This window comes from Oryzias latipes, chromosome 12 (genome assembly GCF_002234675.1).
Source record: "Oryzias latipes chromosome 12, ASM223467v1".
Lineage (NCBI taxonomy): Eukaryota > Metazoa > Chordata > Actinopteri > Beloniformes > Adrianichthyidae > Oryzias > Oryzias latipes.
The window spans coordinates 11,673,364-11,701,149 of NC_019870.2; the positions used below are offsets into that span (position 1 = coordinate 11,673,364).

A 27,786-nucleotide genomic window follows, 5' to 3' on the forward strand; every position below is an offset into this window, starting at 1 on the left:
CTTAAGAAGTCACATACATTCATGGTTTCCTTTTTCCACACATGGCCTGTTTTTGTCTTAGATTGATAGATGACATTCCAAGTTTAAACTTAGTTATGCCAAAGGACACTGCAGTTGCTCCAATTTCTTATTGAATTAGAGCAATTACTAGAAAAAGAGTCAATCCTACAATATATAGCCTTAACAACAAACTTTAAACTATTTTGAGCTGCATGAGCATTCACTAAATTCTTTTTTTATGTAAGATAGATCTGGCAAGGGTATACAGTTGCTGCATAATGTACAGTTACAACAGTGCCCTCATTTTTACTGTTTGTATTTGTGCTTAACAAAAAGATGATAGATGGACAGCTGTGTTCACAAATATGTATACACTAATTACAAAAATAATACAAATGTGACGGTACAATGAAATTTCAAGTTCTTTGTAATGTTAGGGCACCTCCAGCTATTGAAGTTCTGATAAAAACGGTTTTCAAATATGAAGCACTAACTGATCAGTTTGCTGAAAAACTGCCAAGAACACTAATATCAGAAGGTGAACAGCTGGGTTGTTAATCTGTGGAAACCAGCCTGCTACTTGTGAAAACCTTCGGCGGGAACCTAAATATCCACCTTTTGGAGCACTGCTGTCTGTGTTTAGGCATTCTTCGCAGTGTTGTTTTTCTTTGATAAGAGCAGAGCTTACGTTGGAGTTACGTCGAAAGAGACATCTGACATCTGCTAACTGCGCTTGTTTTAATCAAGCGTCTGATAAGACTTCAACTGGTGTTTCTTTTAGGTTTAATCACCACAGCAGTTCACCATGGCTGCAATTTTCTCTGGCAACAGAAAATGCTCTAAAAAGTTTCAGCTTAACTTCAGCAGCTGAAATTTGATACGATGGGTTGAGGTTTCAAATAAATATATTGCAGATTTATCATTGCAGTTTTCTGTACCCAGTACCAAAAAAGATGGATTCAAAAGTGATCATTACTGTATCTATGGTATGGAAGCCAGCTTGAAATCCATTTTGCATAAGAATAGCCAATCAACTGAAAATGCTGCAGAAACACTTTCTATTTGGGCATCTTGGCCATATGAAGTTTATCTACTCAAGTATCACAGGCGATGAAAATTGATTTTAAAAGATTAAACGTGACATGGATGTTAATCCAGACGAGCCGGTCTGAGACCTTCAGACTATTGAAGGGTTCACACACAACAGTTTAGAAAGTGGTCCAAAAAACAGTGATTGTTGTGTGGACTGAAATGTCAGATGTCAAGTCAAGGGAGAATAAATAGATGCTGGAAAGGCAACCATTTGAAGAAAAAAAAAAGGCAGGAAATGGTTTCTTTCTGCACAACACGTGAACCATGAAGCTTTAGCAGCAGAACAACATACCCCATGCTACAAGAAAAGTTTCAAAAAGTGGACTCATAACTCCAGATTTCAACTCATTGATTTTATATTAGAGTGTATATGAACTGAGTGACCTCCCCCCGCTTGCTTTGCAAATAGGTACCTGCTGGCTCCAAGAAGCCAAAATCCCATGTACTTAGAAAGAAACAGCTATTACTCAGTCATTATATTTGTCAGAATAACCATTCTTTCTCTACTACCTTTTTTTATAACATGTTCTTGCTAATCCTCATTTTTTTCAAGTGGTAAATTGGCCAATCAGATATCTAAATAAAAGTATGGTCCCATGTCGAACTTTTGACAGATTCTCCCGAGCCTGCTCTCGAGTGGTAAGGGTGTGGCCTTCCAAAAAGTTCACTCCTGATTGGCGAGAGTGGTTGCCATAGAATAATAATAATAAGCTTTATTTGTATAGCACCTTTCAAGATATAGAATCACAAAGTGCTTTACAGTAAACATAAAGGCAAGAAACACACTATATAATACACATATAGAAATAAGACAAAGTTAAGAGAACGCCATTTTAAAAAGATACGTTTTAAGCTGCTTTTTAAAAGAAAGTACTGCGTCCACAGATCTGAGGCTAAGGGGGAGGGAATTCCAGAGAGATGGAGCGACCGCTGTGAAGGCTCTGTCACCTTTTGTTTTCAACCGAGTTCTTGGAATAACCAGCGGACCCTGGTCACAAGATCTCAGGGACCTGTTGGGAGTGTAAGGCTGTAGGAGGTTTGTTAGGTAAACTGGTACTTGGCTCTTCAAAGCTCTGTATGTTAGTACCAGGATTTTAAAATGCACTCGGTAACGCAGTGGTTCCCAAACTTTCTGAATGTGAATTCTAAGAGGATTTTGTTAACATCCTAGCAGCAGCGTTCTGTACAACTTGAAGCCGTTCCAGACATTTTTCATTTAAACGTGTGAAAATGGAGTTACAATAGTCGAGGCGTGTTGAAATAAAAGCATGGATGAGCATCTCCATTTCTGAGCGTGACAGAATAGGACTCAGTTTAGCAATATTCTTCAAATGATAGAAACGAGAGCGAACAAGTGAGTTAATATGACAGTCAAGAGATAATACAGGATCTAAAATAACACCGAGGTTCCTCACAGAGGGTTCAATAAAAGATGCGAGTGGACCAAGGCTCTCGACTATCTGAGGCAGGCATTTGTCCGGCGCGCAGACGAGGACTTCGGTTTTAGATTCATTTAGTTGAAGAAAGTTGTCACTCATCCAGCTCCTGACAGAGTCCAGACACTTGAGTAGAGTCTGTCTTTTAAAAACATCCTGTGGTTTAAAAGACACATATAGCTGAATATCATCAGCGTAAAAGTGGTAAAAAAGATCCTTAAAAGAACTTAAAACATGCTGTAAGGGCAGCAGATATAAGTTAAACAAGAAGAAATGAGGACTCAAACCACTATTTAATGTCATTGTCTGCACCAAAACGGCAACGTCTATATTGCGAAAAAAGGCTACTGAATTGACCTAATTTCTTTGGAGGCAAGAATAAAACATTTTCTAAAGGTGACACCACACTCACTCTTTTTTTATTTATTCAGTCAATGTTTGAGCTGCAACAGTCAGATTGCACAGTCAGCATTTGTTAAAATCAACATAAGAAAGGAAATCTATTGTCTTTTAAATTTTAATTATTTAAAACGTACATTAATTTGGTCCAATGTTGTGGGGGATGTTATTTTGTCACACTCTGGATCCCTTGGTACCTACTGAGCATTGTTTAAATCCTAAAGTCTTCCTTAGCATATATAGCATATAACCAGCATATATGTTTGGAGGCCATTCTTCCTCAAAGCAGCCCTCCTCTCATAGAACGTTTTGCACTTTCATTCATATTTACTCCTCACAGCATGACATCTACTTTATTTGTAAAACTATATATAAACTGAAGCAGAATGTAAGTAGATTCAACATTCAAGGCCTGTTTTGCATACTTTATTTAGATTATCTTTCACGTTAAAGTGATTAAAAAAAGAATGATGTTGCCTTATTTGGGGTAAAATCTCTGTCAGGTTTGTAAGGTGTGTGTATGGAAGTTCACCTTTTGTTACTTTGTAATCTCTAATAAACATAAACTTTAGGTATTTCCGTTGATTAATATCAGTGCTTTACCAGTGTTGATGAAGAGCTACTGTATATAGTGTTCCCTAGCAATCTTGTCGTTCACCTTTCGTAATCTTGCTGTTTCACGGATTTTTTCCAGTGCAATTTTGCTTTTTTTTTTTTTTGCAGTGCACTGAATTCTGCATCCTGATTGGCTGGAAATCTTGTCAGTCAATCTCTCTCCTGCCACATCTCCTGTACATTCAATGCTCTAATTCTAGCCAAATCTTCGATCAAAGATTTGAGTAAAATTAAACTTATTTTTTCTATAAAGGTTTGAACTTTGAGAGTTTAAACAACAGAGAAAAGTGTAAATGTCTGAGGGGATTTAGAGCCTTAAAACATGTCATCTGTAATTCTACTTATTCTTAGAAAAGATGTTACTGCCTTAAAAATTCATTACAATGAGTTAAACAACATTTGATAGGTATTTAATTTTTGGAAAATGAGAGAAAAGCTATGAATGTACAAATTTTGTGTTACATTTTATAATTATTTTACAGTTTTCACTGTCCTGAGTTTTGTATCAGCTTGTCAGTTCCAGCTCCTCCTCATCTTTTAACTCCACCCTCTGCTGCTTTTTTTTGTTATTTCAGACCATTTAAGGAAGACTATCCAGACACCTCAGGTGTTCAGACAAAGACAAGTTTGTCTAAAATTCCTTCACGATCATCCGCATGTTTTTGCCAACTTGAATTCTTGATTCACCCTCAGCCCAGTTTGTTTTGTTTTGATTGGTTCGTGTCTGTTGGTGTGCCAGTAGCACCTGCCTGGATTTACACATCTCAAGGAACTATATGAAAACACAAAACAGCTGCTGCCCTGAAGTCTCAAGTCAGACGGAGGTCAAGTTTCACCAGAAAACTGCTGTCCTCACACTGACTCCCACTGATGCCTAAATATATGAACAGACATGTATTATTACTGTTCATATAAATACACTGTATTATTTCAGCCTAGCTTCAGATGGCAAGAACACCATCAGTAACCTACAAAAACACAAGAATAGGACATCCTATTTATTCCAAAAACTTGATTTGAGGTCAAAGTGCTGGCTACAAGATTTTACTAGTCAGACGAAGAAGTAAAAAGGGTTGCTCAAAAAGAAAGTCTAAATAGAAAACAGTTTACAGAAGAAAATATTGTATAAGTAAGCACTCTTTCTGTTTTAATGTTTATAATAGGATACTATTAATACCCAGGCCAGTGTTGAAGACTCACTCTGATTATCTTTTGATCTATTTTTACTTTGTTCAAATAAAAACAAAAGTGATCTCAAGGTATTTGCTTCTAGTTAAGTTCATTCATTCTTCTTATTTTGTCAAAAGTCTTACTCCAATCATCTTTTGATCTGGGATCGTACCCAGTGGTTTTTTAGTTATAATTTAGCCGTTTTTAGCCCGTTTTTCTTGGACATAGTTTCTGCAGAGCGGCAGGAGTTCTTTGGAAATTTACCTCTGAGTTGTGGGCAGGACTGTCGGGACAGAGCAAGCCTGACTTCCCATCATCCTTCTCTTCACATACTCTCTCACTAGCTTACAGCCCCTCACACTCCCAACCTAACACTACTGATTCAGCGTAAATGGTGAGCAATATTGAAGTTCCCCTGCCATAAACAGTTTTGAGGTAAATGCCAGCTCAGATGTCTACAAGTGAATGCATTATAGCTAGACGGAGCACAAAGCTACAAGCTTTTTCAATCAATGTTTTGTTGCTTGCTTGAGATTCACAGCAGTTTGAGTAAAAGAATACTCAGTATTTTAACCATCCCTCATCATGGGAAAAATACCAAAAACACAATTTGCATCAGAATGGGTCTTTAAACTGAATGGTGAAAAGCTCAAACCAGTCCCCATTTTGCACATCCCTGAGAATTTGTTACCCTGAAATTTCCCCCTGAGTTTTCTGATGAGAGAGATTCCTCTGTTCATGTACTGATTACCAAAAGCAGATGAAGCGTCACTGTGTATACCTTTGCTTTAAAAATCAAACCTAGAAAGGTTTGTTCAAAAAGAAAACAATAGGCTATCCAAAAATGTTTTTAATTTTGATTTCCTATTTTACCTTTTTTTCTAAATCTTGTCCAGAGCAGTATTGGGGTGACATAAAATGTATCACTCTTCATGTAACCCTTGTGCTATCTTAGATGACCCCACCCTTGCATTGACATGTTCCCCCCACCATGACAAAGGTGGATAAAGGTGGAAAGATTTCATGTAATCCATGGACACCAGTGAAGATCACAAATCATTGAAGAAAAAAGCTTCAGAGCACTGTCTAGTGGGTCTAGATGACCCAACTCCCAATGTCAAAGTGCCTAGGATAGCACAAGGGTTAACCCTTGTGCTATCATCATGAATGATGAAGGGATGCCTTAAATTTCCTTTTTTGTTGTCAAATTAAAAACAAACAGCTTTGACAGTTTTTGGCTATTTGATTTTGAGAAAAAGTACCGTCACAAAATAAATAAATGATAGGAACAGGTCAAAATATGTACATAACTCTCTTATAGTAATCTGCTTTCTGGGACCCTTTTTCATTTTTGACAGAAGAAAAATGAAAGAATTAATTATCTTTGTACATCTAAATTTCATTGTCTAATGCTCATTTTCTGTGAAGAACAAACACATTTTCAATGACTAAACTGTATGCCACCTTACACATTTATATTACTTAGGGTGTTGGGGCTGAATTTGTGAATGGGTTTTTGTCCACTAAATCCAATTTATTATAACCTATTCTCTCTCTTTTTTACATTTCAGTAAAAAAGAAATAGTGTCACATTAGTTTAAAATGGGATCTAAAAATGGGATTTAGTTGTTTTAAAACCCCGATATTCTGCGGGTTCACCAGACCCACAAGCACTGACCGTGTAACAAAAGTCTTAACGCCACACAAGGCGTAACCCTTGTGCTATCCTAGGCACTTTGACATTGGGAATTGGGTCATCTAGACCCACTAGACAGTGCACTGAACCTTTTCTCTTCAATGATTTGTGAACCTCACTGGTGTCCATGGATTACATGAAATCTTTCCACCTTTATCCACCTTTGTCATGGTAGGGAGAACATGTCAATGTAAGGGTGGGGTCATCTAAGATAGCACAAGGGTTAAGTACATAAATTAAAGTAAAAACAGCATTTTACAGCCTGTCCCTGTTGACGACCTGTTAGCAATTAAAATTGTAATCTGATATGAAACTTCAAACCAGCTAGCAGAATAAAAAAGGGAGTAAAAAACAAACTGATTTAATTAGATTTTTACTGGCATCTTAATTTGGAAAACAGTAACAGCGTGCAATATTTTCTTTCTTTTACTACAAGGAGAGACTTTTTTTTTTCATTGAGAAGCTAAGATGAGCGTGACAGTCTGCATGGATTTGTTTAGCTATGCATGCCACAAAACCTATGTGTAAGCTGTTGATCAGTTCGTTTTTATTTGGAAATATAAACACAAAAGAGTCCCACAGAAGCATGTGTTTACAGAAGTATTTGTGGTCCTGCTTTCACATCGGGTCAACAGGACCACAAATACTTTAGAGCAAGCAGACTTTTGAGTGGTTCATTTGAGTCGATATTTCAGAAGAATGATTTATTTCTGTAAATGTTGTTTAAGTCAAAGTGAATGAATTTTTGGAATTTTGGATTGTCTGGAAAATGTGAATCTATCTGTGTGATACTTACAAGCGAAGGTATTTAAAGCTCAGGATTTGTTTTCCAATTCAAAGCAAATCCGATTTATTTTGAGCTATGATGACAGTGCAGTGCCACTTATATCTGAGGATTTCAAAGTCATGAGACACTGAGCTGACACAGATTCTTCAGCCAATGACAAACAATTATGTGGCTTTAAATGATTTATGGAGTGGCTCAACAGATGTTGGTCCAAATTCTGATGTCATGGAAAATACATCCCCTACTGTCCAAAGTTCGCCAGCCGTGAAAAAATACAATCCTCTCTTAGCAGCACTTTCCATAATATGCTCTTTATCTTGTGCTGATTCTGAGCTTTTTCTCCTGTCATCTCTTATTCTGACGTCTTTCTTTTGTTTAAAACCAATTAAGGGAAATTAGTTGCCATTCATTAATTTCAGTGCTTTTAAAACTATGGACAAGCACCACCAGCCTCAGAAATAGAGATAGCTTTCACTGCCAAAAGACAGAATTGATAGATTTTTTTTAATTCTCGAGTTCTCAAATAAATTTTCTCTCTCATGCATCATTATTTTTTTTCAAATACTATTAATTCTTTTTTGTTTCCTTTCTAATTATTTTTTTTTATTTTTGACAAAAAACTTTCACCAAACTAGTGTCTTAAATGGACCATTTTATGAAAGAAAACTCAGAAATCCTAGTTCATTTATAGGTTTTGCATATTCTATGATCAATATTTCCAAGCCAAGTAATCAAAAAAGACAATAAACAATAGTCAGACAATGTGTTATCACACAAGGAAACATAGCTGGATTTGAAATATGAACGTCATTAAAAAAACAAACTCCCTAACTATAAAAGAACAATGCTTATCCAAAGAGATTTTGAACTCAATTTGTAGAGTTTCTTTTGTCCTAGATTATATATCATTAAGGATTTTTCTTCAAACCTCATCCCCTATTTTATTATTTTATTCCTTCTTACAATTCTCCAAATGACTTTGGAAGACTTTTAGCCATGGCTTTATTATTCAAATGAAAAGAGATGGTAATTAGTCATGAGGCAAACAGTGCATATTATATTTGATGGTCATTCTTTATATAATATCCCCCTACAATGCTTAAAGAAAGGTTTTCAACCATACACAAAAGTCTCAAAAGTTGCAATGTTGATTCTGAAAGAAAAAAAAAAGCAATCCTGTGGCCCCAAAAAAAAAAAAAAAAAAAAAAAAAAAAAACGTCCCATGAAAAACTTCAAGTGTTTTTATGAAGCTTTTGCTTTGTCATCTTCTTGTTCCTACCTCATTGTATCCATTTGTAAGTTATGGGGCCACATAATTTAAACAGTGTGACTGTGACATGCCATCATTGTTTTGCTGGGCAGAGGAGCCAGCAAGGCTTGTGCTTCTTTTTTGAGGTTCTTGGGGAATACCACATCTACCCTGCTGAATAACAAGACCAGACAAACTATGCAAGCAATGTCCAAACAGGTTATGTTACAACCAAAACAATCGTTTGATGGCGCTGAAACAAATTGCAAAAGACATCCAATGCAACAGGGTTAAGAAAGAAACAGCTATAGCACAAAGGATAATATCTTAATTTCTTTATTGTTTTTTATTTCCAAACCTTTTTGGAGCGCTGTAATGCAATACAAGTTTTGTGGGTTTTCTCACTTTGTTTCATGGGCCATTCAGTTGTTTTTACAGTGGTAACTTTGTGGTGAAACTGCTGAAAGTTGAAGATTTTTGCTCAACCAATGCAGATTTCTCAATATTGTATTAACTTTTTGAAAACTTCCTCTCCAGTGAGAAAACTATTGCATGTGAATCAAAACAAGGTTTTTTCAATCCCCCCCCTTTCAGCACAAACAACACCTAAATGCAAAAAGAAAATATATAAAACTGCAGCTCTCCAAGTTATTACATGCTTCTTACCAGATTCATTCTTTCTATAGAAAATTATAATTCATACAATAAAATGTATGTAATATTATAGAGCCCTAGTGTAACAACAACTGCAATGGATTCGTAACTGATTGATTTTGACCGTTCAATTAAATTAAATTACATTTTATTTATATAAACCCAATATTATAACACAGTTGTCTCAACGGAATTCCTTTTTGAACTCTCACTTCTAACGGATCCCCCTTTTCTTTACTTGTGCTTACTCTCTCCAATCTTCACAATTCACTCCTTTCCTTCTCGGCAAAGAATATACAGGATATAGGAGTTTATACAAATATACACCTTGTGTGTCTGAAGCTACATAACCCCGTATTGTAACAGTAAACCTCAAAATAATGTTCTTTTTACAGTCTAAAGTCTTTAAATATTAGACTTTTCACATCCAACTTCCATTTAATTATTTGTCATAAGAACGAATTAGTTAAAGACAAAACAGGTTTCTGGAAGAAACAGATTTGCATACTTAAGCTTTTAGGAGCGTAACGATTCATTTGAATTGATTCATATCATAATTTGTGGTTGATGATACGACTCATATTCAATATTGGTTCATTTTGAACAATCTGATTTGATACGATTCTCTGACCTAAAATGGATCCAGGCCAAAAGTTTTTCAGCCAAAAGTTCAACCAGTGTGACTGAGATAAATACCCTGGTACTGAACAGTGCAGAGAAAGATTCCCTTGTATTTTTTGCAAGATAATCAAGTGTAAATTAAATGTTTGTAAGTAAACAAGAATTAATAGCAAATGCATTCACATTTTACTTTTGATTTAATTAACAACTTGCCTCGGACAGATCAATCTGGTTGGATCGTAGGATTTTAAATTAATGAATCTATTCTGTTGATTAATCATTACATTCCTATAAGCTTTGTAATTTTTAAGTTGAGACAAAAAGTATCTGCATCACTGCCAATTGCCTCATCTCTAAGGTTAGAGGCTGGGAGCTTTAAGATCTCAGAACTACATTCCCAATTAAACAATATTAAAACTACCACTGGCATTTACTTCAGAGTTGTTCAAGTGGATGCTCAACAGCTGCTACCTGATGCCACAACAATTTCATCTAGTATACTGAGGATTTAAAACATTCTCAGACCATTCAATGTGCAAAATGGCCAAAATCAACAGACCTGCTACAGTTTAGGTTCAATAAAAATACAGTCCTGATAAATCTTTCTCCAAACTAGTTTATATAACAGACCGAGGTGAGGTGCAAACACAGTTGAAGCCCTTCACAATGACACATGGCTAAGCTGTGCCACACATGTTCTCAATACAATGCTGCACGCCATGATTGCCAAACCCTTTTTTGTGCCCGGATTGTGAGATGAAACAAAAACATTTTGTTAAAAAGATTCTCCTTGTTTGACTTAGTAATTTTTTGCATTTTCAATTTCCTAAAAGATTTAATAAAATGCGGACTAGATGGACGGGTTCTGCACAAATTTTAGCTTGGGCTTTATTTCAGCACAAAGGGCTATTCTAAGCATTCATTCTTTTGTATTTCATTTTGTTTTCTATGTGGCATTTATTTAGGTGTTTACAACTAAAGAAGATCTGTGAAGAGATAATGACTTAAACCAATGAGTGAATTTGCTTACTGTACATCGAATGGAAATGGAATTGTTACTCACCTTGGTTGTGGAACAAAGTAAAATACTATTGTAAATATGTCATAATCACAGATTAACCGACTTTTCTTCCGTCTATTGGGGTCAGATCTGAGAAGAATTTGCTGTTACAGGATCGAACCTCAAAAAATTAACCCCATGACCTTTACTGAAAGTTACCTGGATTCTCAGCCAGACACCAAGCCAAACTTGTATATCTGAAATGCAAACAACAGTAATGATTTCATGTCTGAAAGGGTCTTTAGTGTTGTGCCAAAAGGTGAGTCATGCCACAAAGAAAGCAAGCATCATCAAGACAGCACAAACAATGGTGTATTGATGGTATTGGCTCCACTGCTTGTTTCTCTTTTTCTCTCTCTTTTTTTTTTTTTTTAGATGCAGTATGACCACTTCCTTCTTGTTCATTTTTGTTATTTTCAGAACTAGACAGACTGATATTTTCAAAAGGACATGTAAAGGTCATTTTTTTCTTTTTTTTTTTGGTTTTTGTTTCTCACTGTGTGGTCCTACACTACCTGAGATGCTTTAGGTTTTGTCTGTGCGTCTCATTTGCTCCTTGAATGTCTTGTGGGATCTGAATTGATGGTCGTACATTCTAAACCCAAAACATTCCTATGTTTGGCATTTTCAAAAAGAGGAACTTTGTCCTTTTGGAGTTCTTGGAGTCAGACCAGATGCCACCTTGCTGCTTTTTCTCTTGACATTATGGTGCTGATGTTAATAATCTGAAATACAGGTAAATAACTGGGATAAATAACTGGGATATCTGACCACTTTTTCATTGTTTTTTTTTGTTTGTTTTTTTATAATTTGTCCATGTTATGTTAGCATTTTAAATGATCTGAGACACAGTGATTATTTAATTTCTAAATAAAATCACACCTACGATACAAATCCAATTACATTTTTAGGCAAATGCAGGCAGTTGAGGATGTGCAGACACTGTACATTATAATTAGAAAACTATATACAAACACACAGAATTTTTTTGGATCGTTTTATCATATTACTTTCATTCTTGTTGGCGTAACTGCATCACATTGTCCTGGCCAAGGGTGGGTGCTCAGTTTTGTTCTAATTGCCCTGGACACACCTGATCCAGATAATCAGCTGTAAGGTAATGATATCTGGAAAACATGCAGACATACTGGCCCTAAAGGTCCGGAATTGCCCACCCTGGGGAGGCTGAGGGTCAGCTCTGAAAAATATAATGTGACAGCAAAGGCATCTGAATCGATGTGAGCATTCTCTTCTAATTCTAAAGCGTTCTATTACAACATTCTGCTCTGAGCGTGGTTCAAGTAGCATATAATCAATAAATCCACCAAAAATGATCAGCTTACATTTCTCTTGAGTAACTGGTGTGGGTTTCACAACATTTAAGCGTCTCTGGAAAACTTGCATATGTGACTGCTGAGATATCTGTAAGGATTTTATAGTTTAACTGGCACACCAACTTTTTAGCCTTAGATTTTGAAGATTTGAATTTCTTTGTTTTACAGCTTTTGTACATTAACAGGAAATTTAAACATACTTTAGAAGAGTCCTACTTGATTCATGATTTGGATGTGCCAAATTATTTTTTGGAAAAATGCTACCCCTACTACCAAAAAAACAACAATGTCTTAAATGATCAAAGCATTAATTTCATTATTTTATAGATACATTAGTTTCTCTAATGTTTGCACTCACACAGACCTTCCTCTGATTAGCATCTTCTTGTTAGTAAATGTTACCCTTCCTCCCTTCTTTTCTGAAAAACTGGTAATAAGGTATGTGTGTTTCACTCGCATCAACTGGTTACTTCCTGTTTGGGGCATTAGCCTCAAACGGGAATATAGGATACCTATGTTTGTCAGTTGCTTTCTTTGAACTGTTAAGCTGCGAACACATTGGGCATTTCAGCCACTTTTAAAAATGCTCATTTTGCACGTTCTTGAACACGCATTTAGCACATCGTGTTCCCACTAGACAACCAGCGAGGAGATCATTTTTCTTTTTCTACTATTTACTAGCACATGTCCGCCATCTTCAGTTGGAAGAGGCTTGGTTTGAAATGTTGAAGCAATGCAAATCTTGCAAGTCTTGCTCTAGCCTTTTTTCTTTCCTAGCTCTATTCCAATATATAAAAGGACTTGGCGTAAATTAATTCCGGCTGGGCAAAAACCACAATTATCAATTTCTCCTTTATGATCAGTTTTCAAAGGGTTGGCCCTTCATTGAGTTAAAAGGAACACAATCCACACATCCATACTCAATACAAGTCCCTGATTGGTCAAAGTTTGACCTGGTTTAACTTTGCATTTAATGGCCATACGGTTTCTATTTAGAGCCTGAAATTTTTGTATAAACTTGTATTACTACACTTGTTTCCATTTAATTATGTGTTTGTTTGATCCAATATCTAGTGAGATGATGAGTGAATTTCTCTATTTGAGACACAGAAATTGTAATTTAGTTCAATTGAATGTGAGAGTTTTGAACGCGGAAGCCCAAAATGACTGTTTATGAACATTTTCATAGACTTTTCATTGAAAGTGGCTTCTTGAACATGTATTGCAGAGGTTGATGTGATCGTAGTATCAGTGTATATTTTTGTAGTTTAAAGAAACACATTGCAATTTTATTTTTTATGCATTGGGTTATGGTTGTATGTTGTTTCGATATATTTAACGTTATCCATTTAGATTATTATTTTAACAATGATTCCTTTTGAACATTTAAGCTTATAGTTATGATAGATTAAACACTGAAGAAGTCACTAGAAGTAGTTTGAATTGCTAAAGTGCTGGTCATGAAATACAGATTGTTTTAATGCTTTGTCCTGTCTGATTCAGTCTTTCACATGTGTTAACAATAGATTGTTATTTCCGCTGTTAATTAGTCATCTTTGCTGTGAATCATTTTCAGATTTACTCTCTATGCAGTGGACAACAGAGGCAGCCACTCTGAGTCAAGCTTTGTCTCAGTGCGCACATCGTGTCCGTTGGTGGATGACACTCGTGCAGAAGGTATTCCGCACTTTACAGTTTTATGCCACACAGGTCCAAACCCATACCTAAGTTTCTGCTTTTATTGCACAGTCTTGATTCAAAACAGACCTTAGTGTATCAAATTTATCTGCTAACTGTAAGGGGGGAAAATTCTAGAGGAAACTTTAAAAAAAGAGCTCAGGATTCACATATGGTTCGTTTTTATGCTGTACACAGTGAACACAAGCATATAGTGGTCCATAAACCTAAAGTATTGTTGAAGGAAAGAGCCCCTCTCACTTTGTGACATCTTTGAAAAGTAGCATAAATACACGTGCACAAAAAAGATTTATCAGGACAACAAATCTGAAAAGCTGGAGAAGCACTTTTTGTTTTTCTTTTTGGAGGGGTTGGATTTTTACACGTTTAATTTTATTTATTTTTTTATTGCTGGAATTCTTAAAACCAGGCTACCATGGACAAACTGCAGTCATGTAACACTAATGCTAACTGTTTTCTTGGATAAGAGATGTGATACAAATACAAGACTTAAAGAATTGTAAAAATTTGTAACAGTATTTTTAAATAGTTTTCAAGGTGTTTTTTTTCTCTTTCTTTTCGAGGCCCGTCCCCTTGTGCACGTGTTTTCATCCTATGCTATACATTTTAAATGCAATGGATCAAGAGGGTTGTTCTTGTAGATAGAATTGGTATTTACCTTAACTGCTTGCTGTGCTGTCTGTTTTTCTTCTTTGCAGAACTGGCAGATAGGGTGTACAACCTGTATAACGGCTATACCAGTGGCAAGGAGCAGCAGATGGCCTACAATATGTTGATGGAGATTTCACCTCCACTTTTATACAGAGTGCAGCATCACTACAATTCCCACTATGAGAAGTTTGGAGACTTTGTGTGGCGAAGTGAGGATGAGCTTGGGCCCAGGTAAGAACTTAGTTTTAAACTGCAGGACTAGAAAGTGCCTCTATTGGAGAAAGGTTTTGGTGGGTAGCTCTGTTTTTATTTTTGAGTTTGCTGCTATGGAGTGTTCTGATCATTATGTTTGATGACGTTCTGTTGTTTAGGACCAGTTACAATCACCCTGAAGTTTCTTACATAACAGCAGCCAAAGCAGACTAAGCTAGCAGTGCCAGACTCAGATCACTCAGCCATTTCTCTTGGCATCATGTTCCCTCCTCAGCACCGCCACTTTTGAGCAGTATCCCTATTGCACAACACACACTTTTCTAAAAGACCTTCCACTGGAAAGGAAGTGAGCGAGGTCACTATTAAAAATTCTGGGGTTACATCACCACGGCAATGCCAAAACAGCGTTTGACAGCCAAGCCAAACAGTAAACGTGATACTAAGCTACAGCGAGCTTTACTTCCAGCTCCATTTCCTCTCCCTTCTCATAAAAAAAAAGAAAAAAACATGTTTAAAGGCAGCAATTCTATACCACCCTGACATTCGCTCACCTGTGACCCCCGTTTGCAGGGACACCCCGTTAGTAGTCTGAACGGACTGTCAGACATCACAGCACCCGTAGAACAAGAGGAGGCTGACAGACTAAGAAAACTGTGAAGAAGGAAGTATAAACAATGATTTGAGAAAAATTTTTAAAACAAAAACATTCGTGCATGTGAGTCTTAGAAGGCAGTTGCTCCGGGACTGATGATAGCAACACAAGGTCTTGAGTTACAGCCCAGTGTTTTGTTTTGTCCACCCCCACTGCCTGGAAGCTATAGCTTTGAAGCTATAAATAATATAATAATAGAGGAATAATTTAGGTCTTTTAGATGGTTATCCTTCTTTCTGATTGGTGAAGGGGGGTAGGAGGCACAGGTTGGCTATCTCAACTTTGGAGTTGGTATGTTTGTGCAAGTGTGTTTGCGTGTGGGCAACTTCAAGAGGGTGAGAACATGTGTGTGCAGTGGGCAGTGGGGGGGGGGCTTTGGCTTTTGGATGAGCGAGTGTGGATTATTTACTGCCTGAAGTTGGCAGGGTTGCACTTCTTTGTGGTAATTTACAAGCAAGCTCTATTGGTGGTGCCTTTTAAAAGGTAGCCGGATGGCCAGGAGGAACGTCAGCGCAGTCAGCACTCCTCCAGGAGCCGACAATCCCAGGAGATTCCCACATGTCCACCATAGTTGTTTACTCAAACACACGTGCCTTCTTCGTGATTTGGGAACGCTTCTTCTTTTTTTTTTTTTTATTGTCCGGAGCTCTTTTCCTACATCTGTGAATCAGTCCCCCCTGAGTTGTTTTTAGCTCTGGATTGAGTTAATGTAAAGCTCCATTTGTGCTGTAATTAGTTACTTAAGATGTTGTTACAAAGAATATGTGTAAATCTCACTTGATGCAGTTGCTTCCCGAGGGGAAGCAGTTAAAAGGAAACAGTCCTGAAATGTGTTCTTTATTTTAGTAGCTTCTGTGTCATCAGTTATTTGAAATGGGTTTAATCTGTTCTTAGTTCATGCGGTTCCAAGCTTGCCCTGATAATGTGTTTGGCATTCTGTTGTTTCAGACATAAGAATTTAAGGGAAATGAGAAAAATGCCCTCCCACCCCCCACCCCCGCCACCTATGGCTGGCAATAAGTAAAAAGGATGCCTGTACTCCTTGCCTAACTAAAGGCAGATGTTGATGCTAAGCAGACACAACTTTTCAACGTAAATTGAATTTAGTTCTTTTCTTTGTGGATTTTTTGCCAGATTTATTTGAGATTTCCAACTTTTTAAAAAAAAAAACAAGAATGTGTTTTAGTGCATTTTTGTTTTAAAGACACTCCGGTGAAAACTGTGTTCTTGGTGTTTTTAACATGTTCTCGTGCCATTTTCTGATGGTGAAGGAGATGTATAAATAAAATGAAGCTCAAAATTGCATTTCTGAGTGTTTATCTATTCAAATCATTGTAAATCAGGAGCAGACAAAAGAAAAATCACTGTGAAAAAGTAGCGTATTTGTGATGTGGAAAATACACCGGTCAGGCTACAAACTCCCTGCTATAGCTTTTAGTAACGAGGAGGGGAAGGTGAGTAAACATCTCTGCAGAAACTATGTCCTAGAAATTGAAATCGGTTTTTGATTTTAGCTTAAAACAGGATAACTACAACTAAAAGACTGGGAACGCTTTTACAATAGATCAAAAGATGATCGGAGTGGGACTTTTGTGTTTAATACCTGTAGCAGCTAAAAATAAGCATGTTGTGAAACAATACCACCAAAGAGATATGAAAAATATAGCTAACATCTGATAAATTATCTCTTTAAGGGCACATTTAGACCAGGACACTTACAAACTGAGTTCCACTGGGTGACAACTTCTCAAAACTGTCACCTTTGTATTTAATTCCCATTTTCTTCTAGACTTTACTTATTTTTCAGCATTACCTTTTTGCATGGAAACATCGTAGAGTTGATACAAGCTCCTGCCTACAACAAGCAAAAACAAAACTCAAAAGAAATCCAGCAACTCTTTTAGTTGCTTTATTAGTTCTTACACACTATTTACAAAAAATGTTATTGTATGTTTTTTTTCCCTTGAGGTTTTTAGAATTCGGCATATCGTTCACCTTTTGGCATTTCTAATGTCATACCAAATTGTAGAACCACTCTTTTTTTTTTTAGTCAAAGCCTCATAATATATAAAAAATGTTTTGTTGTTGTCTAGATGATACTACATCTTTCCACACTGCTAAATCAGGCTCCTTAAAATAAGTAAACAATTCTTACCATATTAACAGATTTTCTTTAAATAAGCAAAAAATAAAAATAAAAGATCCACCGAGGGGGTAAGAAAAATGGTCTTAACAAGAATTGTGTCTGATGGTCAAATCGCACCCCAATGCTTAAATCGTGCTGCTGCCAGGCTGCCACACCTGACACTCGAATTGTGCCGCAGGACCTTAGATCGTGTCTGTACATTGACTTAACATTGAAACTCAATTGAAACTCAACAGAATCTTGTCCAGTGTGAGCACCGCATACATATTCAGTTTTTGCAGTTGATGTCTGAAATCTGACAGAGAAGGACCTAGCATCAAAGCTGTGCTTAGCAACCATTTGGTGGTTCATCCCCCTTAATTCAACATGGTATAGCTGGAAAACATTGGATACCAAGTTTCAGAGTCTTTGGTATGAACTGAGACATATACACCAACAATCTCTGATGTCACCAGTTGGATTTTGCCTGAGGTGGGACACATTGATCAGTATAATTCACCCAACTTAATGATGGATGAAGCAAAGTTTGAAGCTTTGGTCAACCTAAAAATAATTAATCTTCATGTTGAGGCATGAGGTTATGGGTTGATTGTTGGATTCTCTAACTTGGGAGTCAGTATAGAATTGCTCCCTTCTACAACCTGCCTCCAGTGGTCTTTAAATGAACTGCAACATGGGGAAACTTTCGGATTTGTGTTAAATTTGGGAACTTTAGGTGGAGGATTGGTATGAACAGTGTCCTAGTCTGATGGCAGAGACTTCATTATTTGGTGCCTGCACCGTCTTTCATATATTTCCTTAGCAGCTTTTCAGAAGCACTTTGGTGCTGTTTGGTTCATGCCACAGCAAGTAAACTCTGGTCTGGATGAAAGTTAGGGCGGTGAAATGTGGATTTGTGACGGAATCCAGATGCATGTTGATAATAGTCAGATATAATAGCTCTGTATTTGCTTTTCTTTGTTGTTGTTTTTTTTTCCCTACTGTTTGGTGCCTGTTTTCAGCAGTACCGCCACCAAACGTGCAGCTTTTGTAACTGCGGGTGGTCAGCTGTCAAGAGTGAAAAATAAAGGCAGACAAAACTAAACAAAACTCTTTCTTTTTTGAGGGAATTCCCACCTAGGTAGTTGAACGTGCGGTCTTAATGGGCCAAAAGTGTTCATATATTTAGAAATTACTCTCTAAATACCGGTATATAAAATAAGTTCATCTTGCAGCTGGAATTAATTTGTAACTTAGCTGTGTATTTATGTTTTTTTTCTTCTCAGTTTTGACTTTTGGGCTGCATGAACATGAAATCTAATGAAAGTACTCAAATAAGGAGTTAAAAACCCTCAAATAAAAAGTTATTTAATATACTTTTTCATTTATCTTCCTCAACAGAAAAGCAAGTCTCATACTCCGCAGGGTCGAGAAGATCAGCCTCTACTGTCGCTCTCTCCTGAGCAGCACCTACATCCAGAGCCGCACGGACACCATGGCGTACGTCTACTGTCGAAGTGAAGAGGATCAACCTCCGAGCAACACGTGGCACGGCTCTTTACATGACGGTCACACCATGTGCATGGAAAAACTTATTTCTGTACAGCGCAACACATACAGTAACACCAAACTCCGATGAGGCAGGAGCTCAGAGACAAGCGGTGCGACTCCTTTGTTTTTTGCACGTCAAGGATGATGAACCTCTCCAGGAATGATCTGAAAGCAAGAGTCTCACATGACTTGTGCCAGGACAAATTTGAAAGATAAGATAACTTGATTTTACTGGACATTAAATTGGAGCTACCAAAAAAAAGAGAAAAAAAAAAACGGTTTTGTGCGGCCTGATTCAAAGACCAGAGCAACACAGAGAGGGGTACATTTCTCAACTGCTAAATGCCAGTGATTGCACATATCAAAAAGAAGGTGCGCTATGAACATGTAAAATATCATTTAGCCAAGAGAATATGAGTTGGCCTCAATACTTTGAATGTAATGTCGTAGTTCCTTTTTGGTGCTTTGCTTATTGAGACAAAGAAAGCGGGGAAAAAAGGAAATATCAGTGTTAGAACTTCTTTGCCTTTGCTACTTGTATAAAAAATGTTAAAAAAAATAAAGTTAGTTTTATTGACATTATGGGAGATTTATTGTTTAAAAGTGAAAATGGCAAAAGTTTGCTTAGTAGCAAGGTTGATAGAAGGAAACTTGACAACATGGGAAAAATATGTAAAAACAAGGCACTCAAATAATTAATATTTAAGCTTTTATTTCAGAACCAAAAAGAGAAAAAAAATGTTATTATCATTTTTATAGGTTTTACAATGCAGTGAGTACAACTGGAAGTATAAGGACCTAATAAATATCTTTTTCAAAGTCCAGGTGAAGCTGAACACAAACTCCTTTTCAATACATCAATAATTCTGCAGCACTGAAAATAAGTGCAAATTATGGATTTTTATATGCAAATAAAAAAAAGATGTCACCAGATGACAACTGATCCCTGTAATACACAGTACCAATGCAGAACATTCTATGAAAACATGATCTTTTTCCCATTAAAGTACCACTTACCATCAGTGCTAATACATTTGATCTACAGTGCCCCCCAAAATTATTCATACTTTTCGGGCAGCGTTGCAAATCCGAACTCCTGCTGCTTTGCTTTAAAACGTCTTGACTTTGAAAAATGATTTCATAGATTCTCATATTTATGTGTAAATAAAAGAAAAGCAGGATCGAATGGCAGAACTAAGGGGAAAAATCTTCAGGTGAGTGAAGCGGTCTAAAAAATCTCTAAACAATTCTGTGATAGATCCAATGGCATCCTCTAATTCTTTCAGTCAGATGATGATATCTTTGAAGCCATGAATATTGTTTTACGAAAGAAAAACAATGCCTTTTTTTTTCAATTTGTCATGTCATTAATTCTGTTATATTGTAAATTTGAATTGTATAAAAAGATATCTGTATTAATGTGTAATTTTGTTTTTTTCTGAAGAATGTGAAATATTAAAAACATCTGAAAAAAAGACTATTCTTTTTTTTACAGGTTATAATGGTATTTAAAGAAGATCATAAGTGATAGTAATAGAGTGCTTATAATTAATCATATTTTGTTTCCCAAAATAATGAAAATACATTTTTGTTGAAGATATCATTACGTCACTTCATCATTACAAATTACACAATGAGTTCAGGCTTAAGTGGATTCTTTGTCCTCTCTCATTGCATTAAATTTTTCATCCTGTTTTGAGATAAAAGCCTAGCTCCCGTTTCTTCTGTTCCTCCAATGTGATCAACCTTTTTAACGAGGCACAACTTTCCACTGAATGCGAAACCCAAAATGCACACAGGCGCTTGTTGGCATAAATTTTCATTAAAAGTGGTCGCTTGAATACGTGTTGCCGAGGGAGTTGTGGGCACTAATAGAAGGCCAATTTGTGCTGCTCTCAAAGCCTTTTACAACTTGCAGTTCATATTTACACACCTTAACCCTTGTGCTATCTTAGATGACCCCACCCTTACATTGACGTCTTCTCCCTACCATGACAAAGGTGGATAAAGGTGGAAAGATTTCATGTAATCCATGGACACCAGTGAGGTTCACAAATCTTTGAAGAAAAAAGGTTCAGCGCACTGTCTAGTGGGTCTAGATGACCCAACTCCCAATGTTAAAGTGCCCAGGATAGCACAAGGGTTGATTATGTTTATACTGTTTTTGTAACAATACAAAAAAGTTATTTCTTTCATGGGCATAGTTTATGCATATATTTGCCTCTGAGTTGTGGGCGGAACCGTTGGCACAGAGGAAACCGCCCCCCCTTCCCATCGCCGTTTGTGATCCGCCCTGTGTATTTTTACCTCACAAATACGTTCTTTTTCAAACAGAATTGGCAACAATTTGAATAAATTCACAGGCCAACTCAGAAAAGACATTTTAAGTTTCACTTTCTTGATACTTGTCCTCAATCATCAGAAAAACACCACAAGAACATCATTTTTAGGTGGCGAGCTTTGGAGCTCACCACCTGCTGAGATTCAAGCATCAGAAAGAGGAAGAAAATTGATTGTAGTGACTTTAGCTGTGATCACCTTAAAGACTTAAGAACTACCATGAAGGGTGATGATAACAAGACCACATAGAGCAATGTGAGGTTCAGTGTCTTGCCCAAGGACACTTTGACTTGGACAAAGCAGGAAGTGAACCTGCAACCTTATAATCAGAGGTCCAATGCAAAACCTCTACACCACAGCCACCCGTCAAAGCTGGAAACAACAGAAGACTGGGATTGAGGTTGCCAGCTCTTACAATTCCACATTATTGCATCAAAATTCAAAACAAGCAAGTAATATAAAAAAAAAAACTCTCATGCGTAATCCAGTGGAACTGGGGGGAAAAAACGTAGTTTAAATTGTCCACAAAAATGATGGCTGCAGTCATTGAGTATGAGTAAACAGAACATTTGTTTTCTTTTTTTTTCCCTCCTGGTTTAATCTTGATTGCTGCCTTTGTGGTGTGCTGACGTCACATCAGACGAAATCCGAGGACGGGATATTGTTGTTCAAACTTGAAAATGTTAACACATGTTGAAACACCCACATCCAAAACCAATAGTATTCATGACTGGAAAATCATTTATGTCTCGCACATAATGTTCACTTGTTAAGTGAGAAAAAAAAATCAATAAAGTATAGCACTCAGTTAAGAAAGCCCTTTTCGTTAACAAATCTGCAGCCGGTGATGCATCTCTTCCACAGCCCTCCCCAGCTTTCTGTTTACTACGTGTTTTCTGCCAGAAATGCGCCACATCCTTTCCATACTCTGGGATATGTTGAGAACTCAGATAGTTCTGGTATGTTCATGGAATGAACCCCTTATTATGATCCAGTTCATTACAAACAATGACCTATTCACAAAAGTGTCCGCAAACTTGTCAATGAGCCAAACTTAGAAGGAATGCTGACGTTTGTGGGTTCTAGCTGGCTTTGGAGCTCGCCACCTGCTGAGATTCAAGCATCAGAAAGAGGAAGAAAGTTGATTGTAGTGACTTTAGCTGTGATCGCCTTATGATCCATACAGCAAAAACATCACATTAAATAAGACAAATCTTTTTATGTGTGTTTTTATTTAAAGTGCAGCTTTGGAACAATTTTTCCCAAAGCATCGATGCATGTGCTTATATGAGTTACAGAACTGACACTCACTATAGTAACAACCCTCAGGTATTCCTAAAATTTTTCTAATCATGTTTTTTTAATTAATTATTCATACAATTCCCAATTTTCTTTTTTTATTAGCTAAGGAAAAAGTTTTATAATTAAACTCTTAGTTCTTTAATTAGTCCAAAAATGGTTGACATAAAGACAAAAATTGTCATGGTGGCCTGTCAGACTCCTCCCCCTCCAGCTCTGCTGCTCCTGACTTACAGCTGTGACTACTCACCTCATCTAGACACCTGCTTCATAAGGAGACCCAGCTCCAGCATTCTTCGCCAGTCTCACTGAGATCCACTGAGCTCCCCTTGTCTCGTACCTCGCTAATATTGTCTTGTCTTCTGTGCCTCAGGTTTACCTCATGCCACGAGAGTCACCTGAGTCTAATTCCACCTCGAGCAGCAGCAGCAGCAGCAGCATTTCTCTCACGCTGACGCCTTCCACCTTGAAGAGCCACAGCCTCTGTGCTCCTCAAGAGCTCCAGCCACGCCACTTATCAAGAACTCCAGCCTCGCCTCTCTCTAGAACAGGGGTCACCAACCCTGTGCCCGCGGGCGCCAGTGCGCCCGCGAGCACCCCTTGTGGCGCCCGCAGGGAATGCACCCAAAAAAAAAATATATATATATTTTTTTATTGAAGCAAATATTCAACAAACAACCACGGCATGTCTGTCAATGACAACAATATCAATTCTGAGATAAAGGTAGACAAAGAAAACCCAAATATGTAAACAAATATAACTTAAAAAATAATCACTAAAAGTAAGGGTCTATTACAAAAGTTTAAATAGATCAAATAAATTACACAATTTCTGGACATTCTTATGATTCATGTAATGTAAAGATTTTGAGAATAGGTTGAGGTGGTTGAGTAATCCATTAATGTGAGGATTAATATTCCTGTCTGTTTTTATTTACATTTATCTTTAAAAAGTTAAAATTAAGTTAAAGTTTTAAAGGTTTAAAAGTTTAGCTTTAGTGTGTTCAATAAATATTTATCTTGTTCGGCTGCAACCTAAAGTCTGTTTTGAAATTAGGCTCCCTCTGCAACTGAGTTTGACCCCCCCCTGTAATACGAGTCTAGAAAATTCATGCATGTTTTTGTGTGTAAAATGAGCAAATAAAAATAGGGCACACAAAAGGAAGTCCTCAAATTGTGTTGTTTTTTTTTTTTTTTTGGGGGGGGGGGGGCTAGGAGGTTAGGAGGTTTTTAGTGGCGCCCTTCATACCACTTGGTGCCCATGAAATAGCCCTCGGTCTCAAAAAGGTTGGTGAACCCTGCTCTAGAACCACAGCCACGTCACTCATCCTGAACTCCAGTCTCTCTCGAGAACCACAGCCACGCTCCTCAACCCAAATGGCCTCCGCCCAGCAGGATTTGTTTCGTCGTCTGGAAAGTATGACACAAACCTTGTGAGAACTAACCGGGCAACATTCCAGCTCTACTGTTTCAGCGCCACTTCCGCCTTCCTGTGACCTGACTACTTCCGCTTCCGCCTCGACCCCGGAAAACTACCGGTTACAACCTGAGCCATTTCACGGTGACGTCGAGGCATGCGGGGGGGTTTTGTTACAGTGTCAACTCCTTGTCCAACAGTCACCTCGATTCTACTACTCAGACCTCAGCAAAATAACGTTAATCCTTAATTCTCTTAGGAATAAAGCTTTGCAGTGGGCCCAAGCCTTCCTGGCGGTCAATCCTATTTTGCATCTCCCCTCGAAAGATTCATCGGCGAGTTTTGACTCGTTTTCTACCAGCCCGAAAAGCAGGAAGAAGCCACCAGACAATTGCTAAGCCTCAAGCAAGGTAATCGATCTGTCAGCGACCATGTAATAGACTTCCGGATCCTAGCAGTGGCGGCAGGATGGTCTGATCCCACGCTCAGAGGTATTTAATACAAATCCATATATGACAATATTAAAGATCAACCGGGGTACTCAGCCAGAAGCTTCATCTTTTGAAGAATTAGTCTCCTCTGCTCTACGATCTGATACGCGCCTAAGAGAACGTAAACTTGAACGTAGCTCTCAGCCCCGTAGGCTGCCTCCTGCTAACCTGTCTCCATCCACAGCCCACCCAGCGGAGCTCCCTACGGTCATACCATGCAAACCACCTGAGGAACCCATGCAGATCGGCCACTCCAAGCTGTCCGCCGAAGAACGCCAGAAGAGTAGAGAAGAAGGGCTATGTTACTACTGCGTTAATCATGGTCATCAGGTGTCCCAATGCAAACTTCGTTTAAACTCCCGAACCCCCCCGCTAGACGGCAGGCCGCGGGCAGGTAAGTCTGTCGTTTGGACTTCCAAAGACTTTTGTCGTATTCCTGTCAAGCTATGTTTTGAATCTGCAATCACTGAAACTCACGCTTTAATCGATTCTGGGGCCGAGCAAAGCCTTATTGACTTAGATCTAGTTAAATCTCTCTCGCTTCCTACGGAACCCTTAGAATCCCCCATTAAAGCTGCCGGGTTGGGGGGTCACCATCTCTCAGTTATCACTCATCGCAGTAGACCCATTTCTCAGCTCATTTCTTCGGGTAACCACCACGAGTACATCCAATTCTTTATCACGCACTCTCCGCAAAATCCTGTTGTTTTAGGCTGTTCCTGGCTAAAGGTTCACAATCCCCAATTTGACTGGGTCCACCAACGCGTTGTTCCCTGGAGTGCTTTCTGTCTCGCTAATTGCCTCCAGTCTGCTATCCCCGCTACGTTTCCCCCTAACACCACTCTTTCCGAACATATTGACCTCACTTCGGTACCTCCTTGTTATCATGACTTCAAAGCGGTCTTCAGTAAATGTAAGGCAAATTCTTTGCCTCCACACAGGCCCTACGATTACGCCATTGAGCTCATCCAGGGGGCCACTTTGCCCAAAGGGCGTTTGTTTAATTTGTCAGGTCTCGAGAAGGTTGCCATGGAGTCTTACATCCATGAGGCCCTCTCTTCCGGTTACATCCGCCCATCTTCTTCTTCACCTGTTGGTGCAGGTTTTTTCATCGTGGAGAAAAAGGACAAAACTTTTCGGCCCTGTATTGATTTTCGGGAACTTAATCTTATTACGGTCAAAGACAAATACTCTCTCCCTCTCATTAGTTCGGTCTTTGACTCTGTTCAAGGCGCCCAAATCTTCTCAAAACTCGACCCACGCAACGCCTACCACTTAGTCCGTATGAAAGAGGGAGATGAGTGGAAAACCGCTTTTAATACTCCCCTTGGACACTACAAATACCTGGTCATGCCCTTCGGCCTTACCAACGCCCCCGCGGTTTTCCAGAGACTCGTTAATGACGTCGTCCGGGATTTCATAAATTGGTTCGTCTTTGTCTACCTCGATGATATTTTGATCTTCTCACAGGACTCGGTTCAACATGAAAATCATGTTCGCCAAGTCTTATCTAGATTACTTGAGAATCAGCTTTTCGTTAAGGCTGATAAATGTCAATTTCATGCCTCTTCTATTCAGTTCCTCGGCTACATTCTCGAGGCAGGTAGAATCTCTCCTGACCCTTCTAAAATCGAAGCGCTCTCTCAGTGGGAACCTCCAAAAACTCTCAAAGTTGCAGCAATTTCTGGGTTTTACCAACTTCTATAGAAGATTCATCAGGAACTTGCAAGATTTCTTCAAGTCCGAGGGACTGGATTTGTTTTAGACAAAAACATGGATCAACACCGGTGAGTCAGCCGCCTTTTCGGAGCTTTTACCCCCCTGAGTGTACTTTTATTAATGCTCCACGGGCCACAGGTCGTGGCGGAGGCCTAGCCATGGTCCTAAAGAACTGTTTTGATCTCAAGATTTTCTCACCTGCGTCTTTCTCCTCATTTGAACTGAGCTGCTTTGAGCTAAGGCAGGCAGACCCAATATTATGCGCTGTTGTGTACAGGCCACCTAACCCCAACATGAACTTTATTGGGGAATTTTCCAACTTTTTGGCCCATATGCTGACTCAATATGAAAAACTGTTGGTTGTCGGGGACCTGAATGTGCTTGTTTCCTCCCCTTTGAAGCCAATGGTTAAAGACTTTCAAGACTTGGTTGAGGCTATTAATTTAACACAGCATGCCACTGGTCCCACTCACACCCGTGGGCATACTTTGGACCTTGTGTTATATGGTTTTCCGGTGGACAATATCTCGGTGGGTGCCAACATTGGCAAAAAAAGCAGTTGTTGAACCCCTACTTAACCCTTGTGCTATCCTAGGCACTTTGACACCAAGAGTGGGGTCATGTAGACCCACAAGACAGTGCGCGGAACTTTTTTCTTCAATGATTTGTGATACATACTGGATTCCATTGATTACATGAAATCCTCTCCACCTTTATCCACCTTTGTCATGGTAGGGATAACACGTCAATGGTCATCTTGACCTCATACGATAGCACAAGGGTTAAAAAGCCGGGTCTGGATCCAACTATCGACCAATTTCAAAGCTGCCATTTGTGTCTAAAATTTTGGAAAAGTGCGCGATGGCACAGCTGCAACCTTTTATGGATGATAGTGGGATTTTAGACACTTTTCAGCCAGGCTACAAGGCATCTCATAGCACAGAGTCTGCTCTTTTAAAAGTTTTTAATGATCTTTTTTGACCACAGACTCTGGTAATTCTGCTATTTTAGCACTTGACTGCTGCTTTTGACACAGTGGATCATATAACTCTTTTAAACCACCTTGAATATTGTGTGGTTGTTAGGGGGACTGCCCTAAACTGGTTTCAATTTTACTTGTCAGGGCGGTTCCTCACGGTTAGGCTGGGGGACTCCACTTCGTCCTCTACTCCACTACTTTCTGGAGTTCCCCAGGGTTCAATTTTAGGACCTTTTTTATTTTTTTTATACCTGCTTCCTTTAGCTGATTTTTTTAAGAAACATGGCTTGTCATATCATTTTTATGCAGATGACTGTGAACTGTACATGCCCATTGTTAAAAATAATGGAAGCAGCCCCCTGACGCCCCTTACTTAACTGTCTGGGGGATGTCAGAATTTGGTTGGCCTAGAACTTTTTAAAACTTAATGAGGAAAAAACAGAGGTCATGATATTTGGACCCAAAGGCAATCTTGACTTGGAGCCCATTCAGCATTATGAGAGGCCCACAGTCACCAACATTGGCGTCATCGTGGACA

The 27,786-nt window shown here is 38.3% G+C and overlaps 1 protein-coding gene across 1 annotated transcript in view; it reads left to right on the forward strand.

Moving 5' to 3' along the window:
• The window catches only part of astn2 (astrotactin 2), a 326,855-nt gene extending 305,878 nt beyond the window's left edge, over positions 1–20,977 (forward strand). Inside the window, exons 21-23 of the mRNA XM_023961099.1 lie at positions 13,690–13,790; positions 14,510–14,693; positions 18,854–20,977. Coding sequence (XP_023816867.1) covers positions 13,690–13,790; positions 14,510–14,693; positions 18,854–19,091 — 523 coding nt within the window. The 3' untranslated portion in view covers positions 19,092–20,977. The remainder of the gene's footprint in view (positions 1–13,689; positions 13,791–14,509; positions 14,694–18,853) is intronic.
• Positions 20,978–27,786: the final 6,809 nt, after the last annotated feature.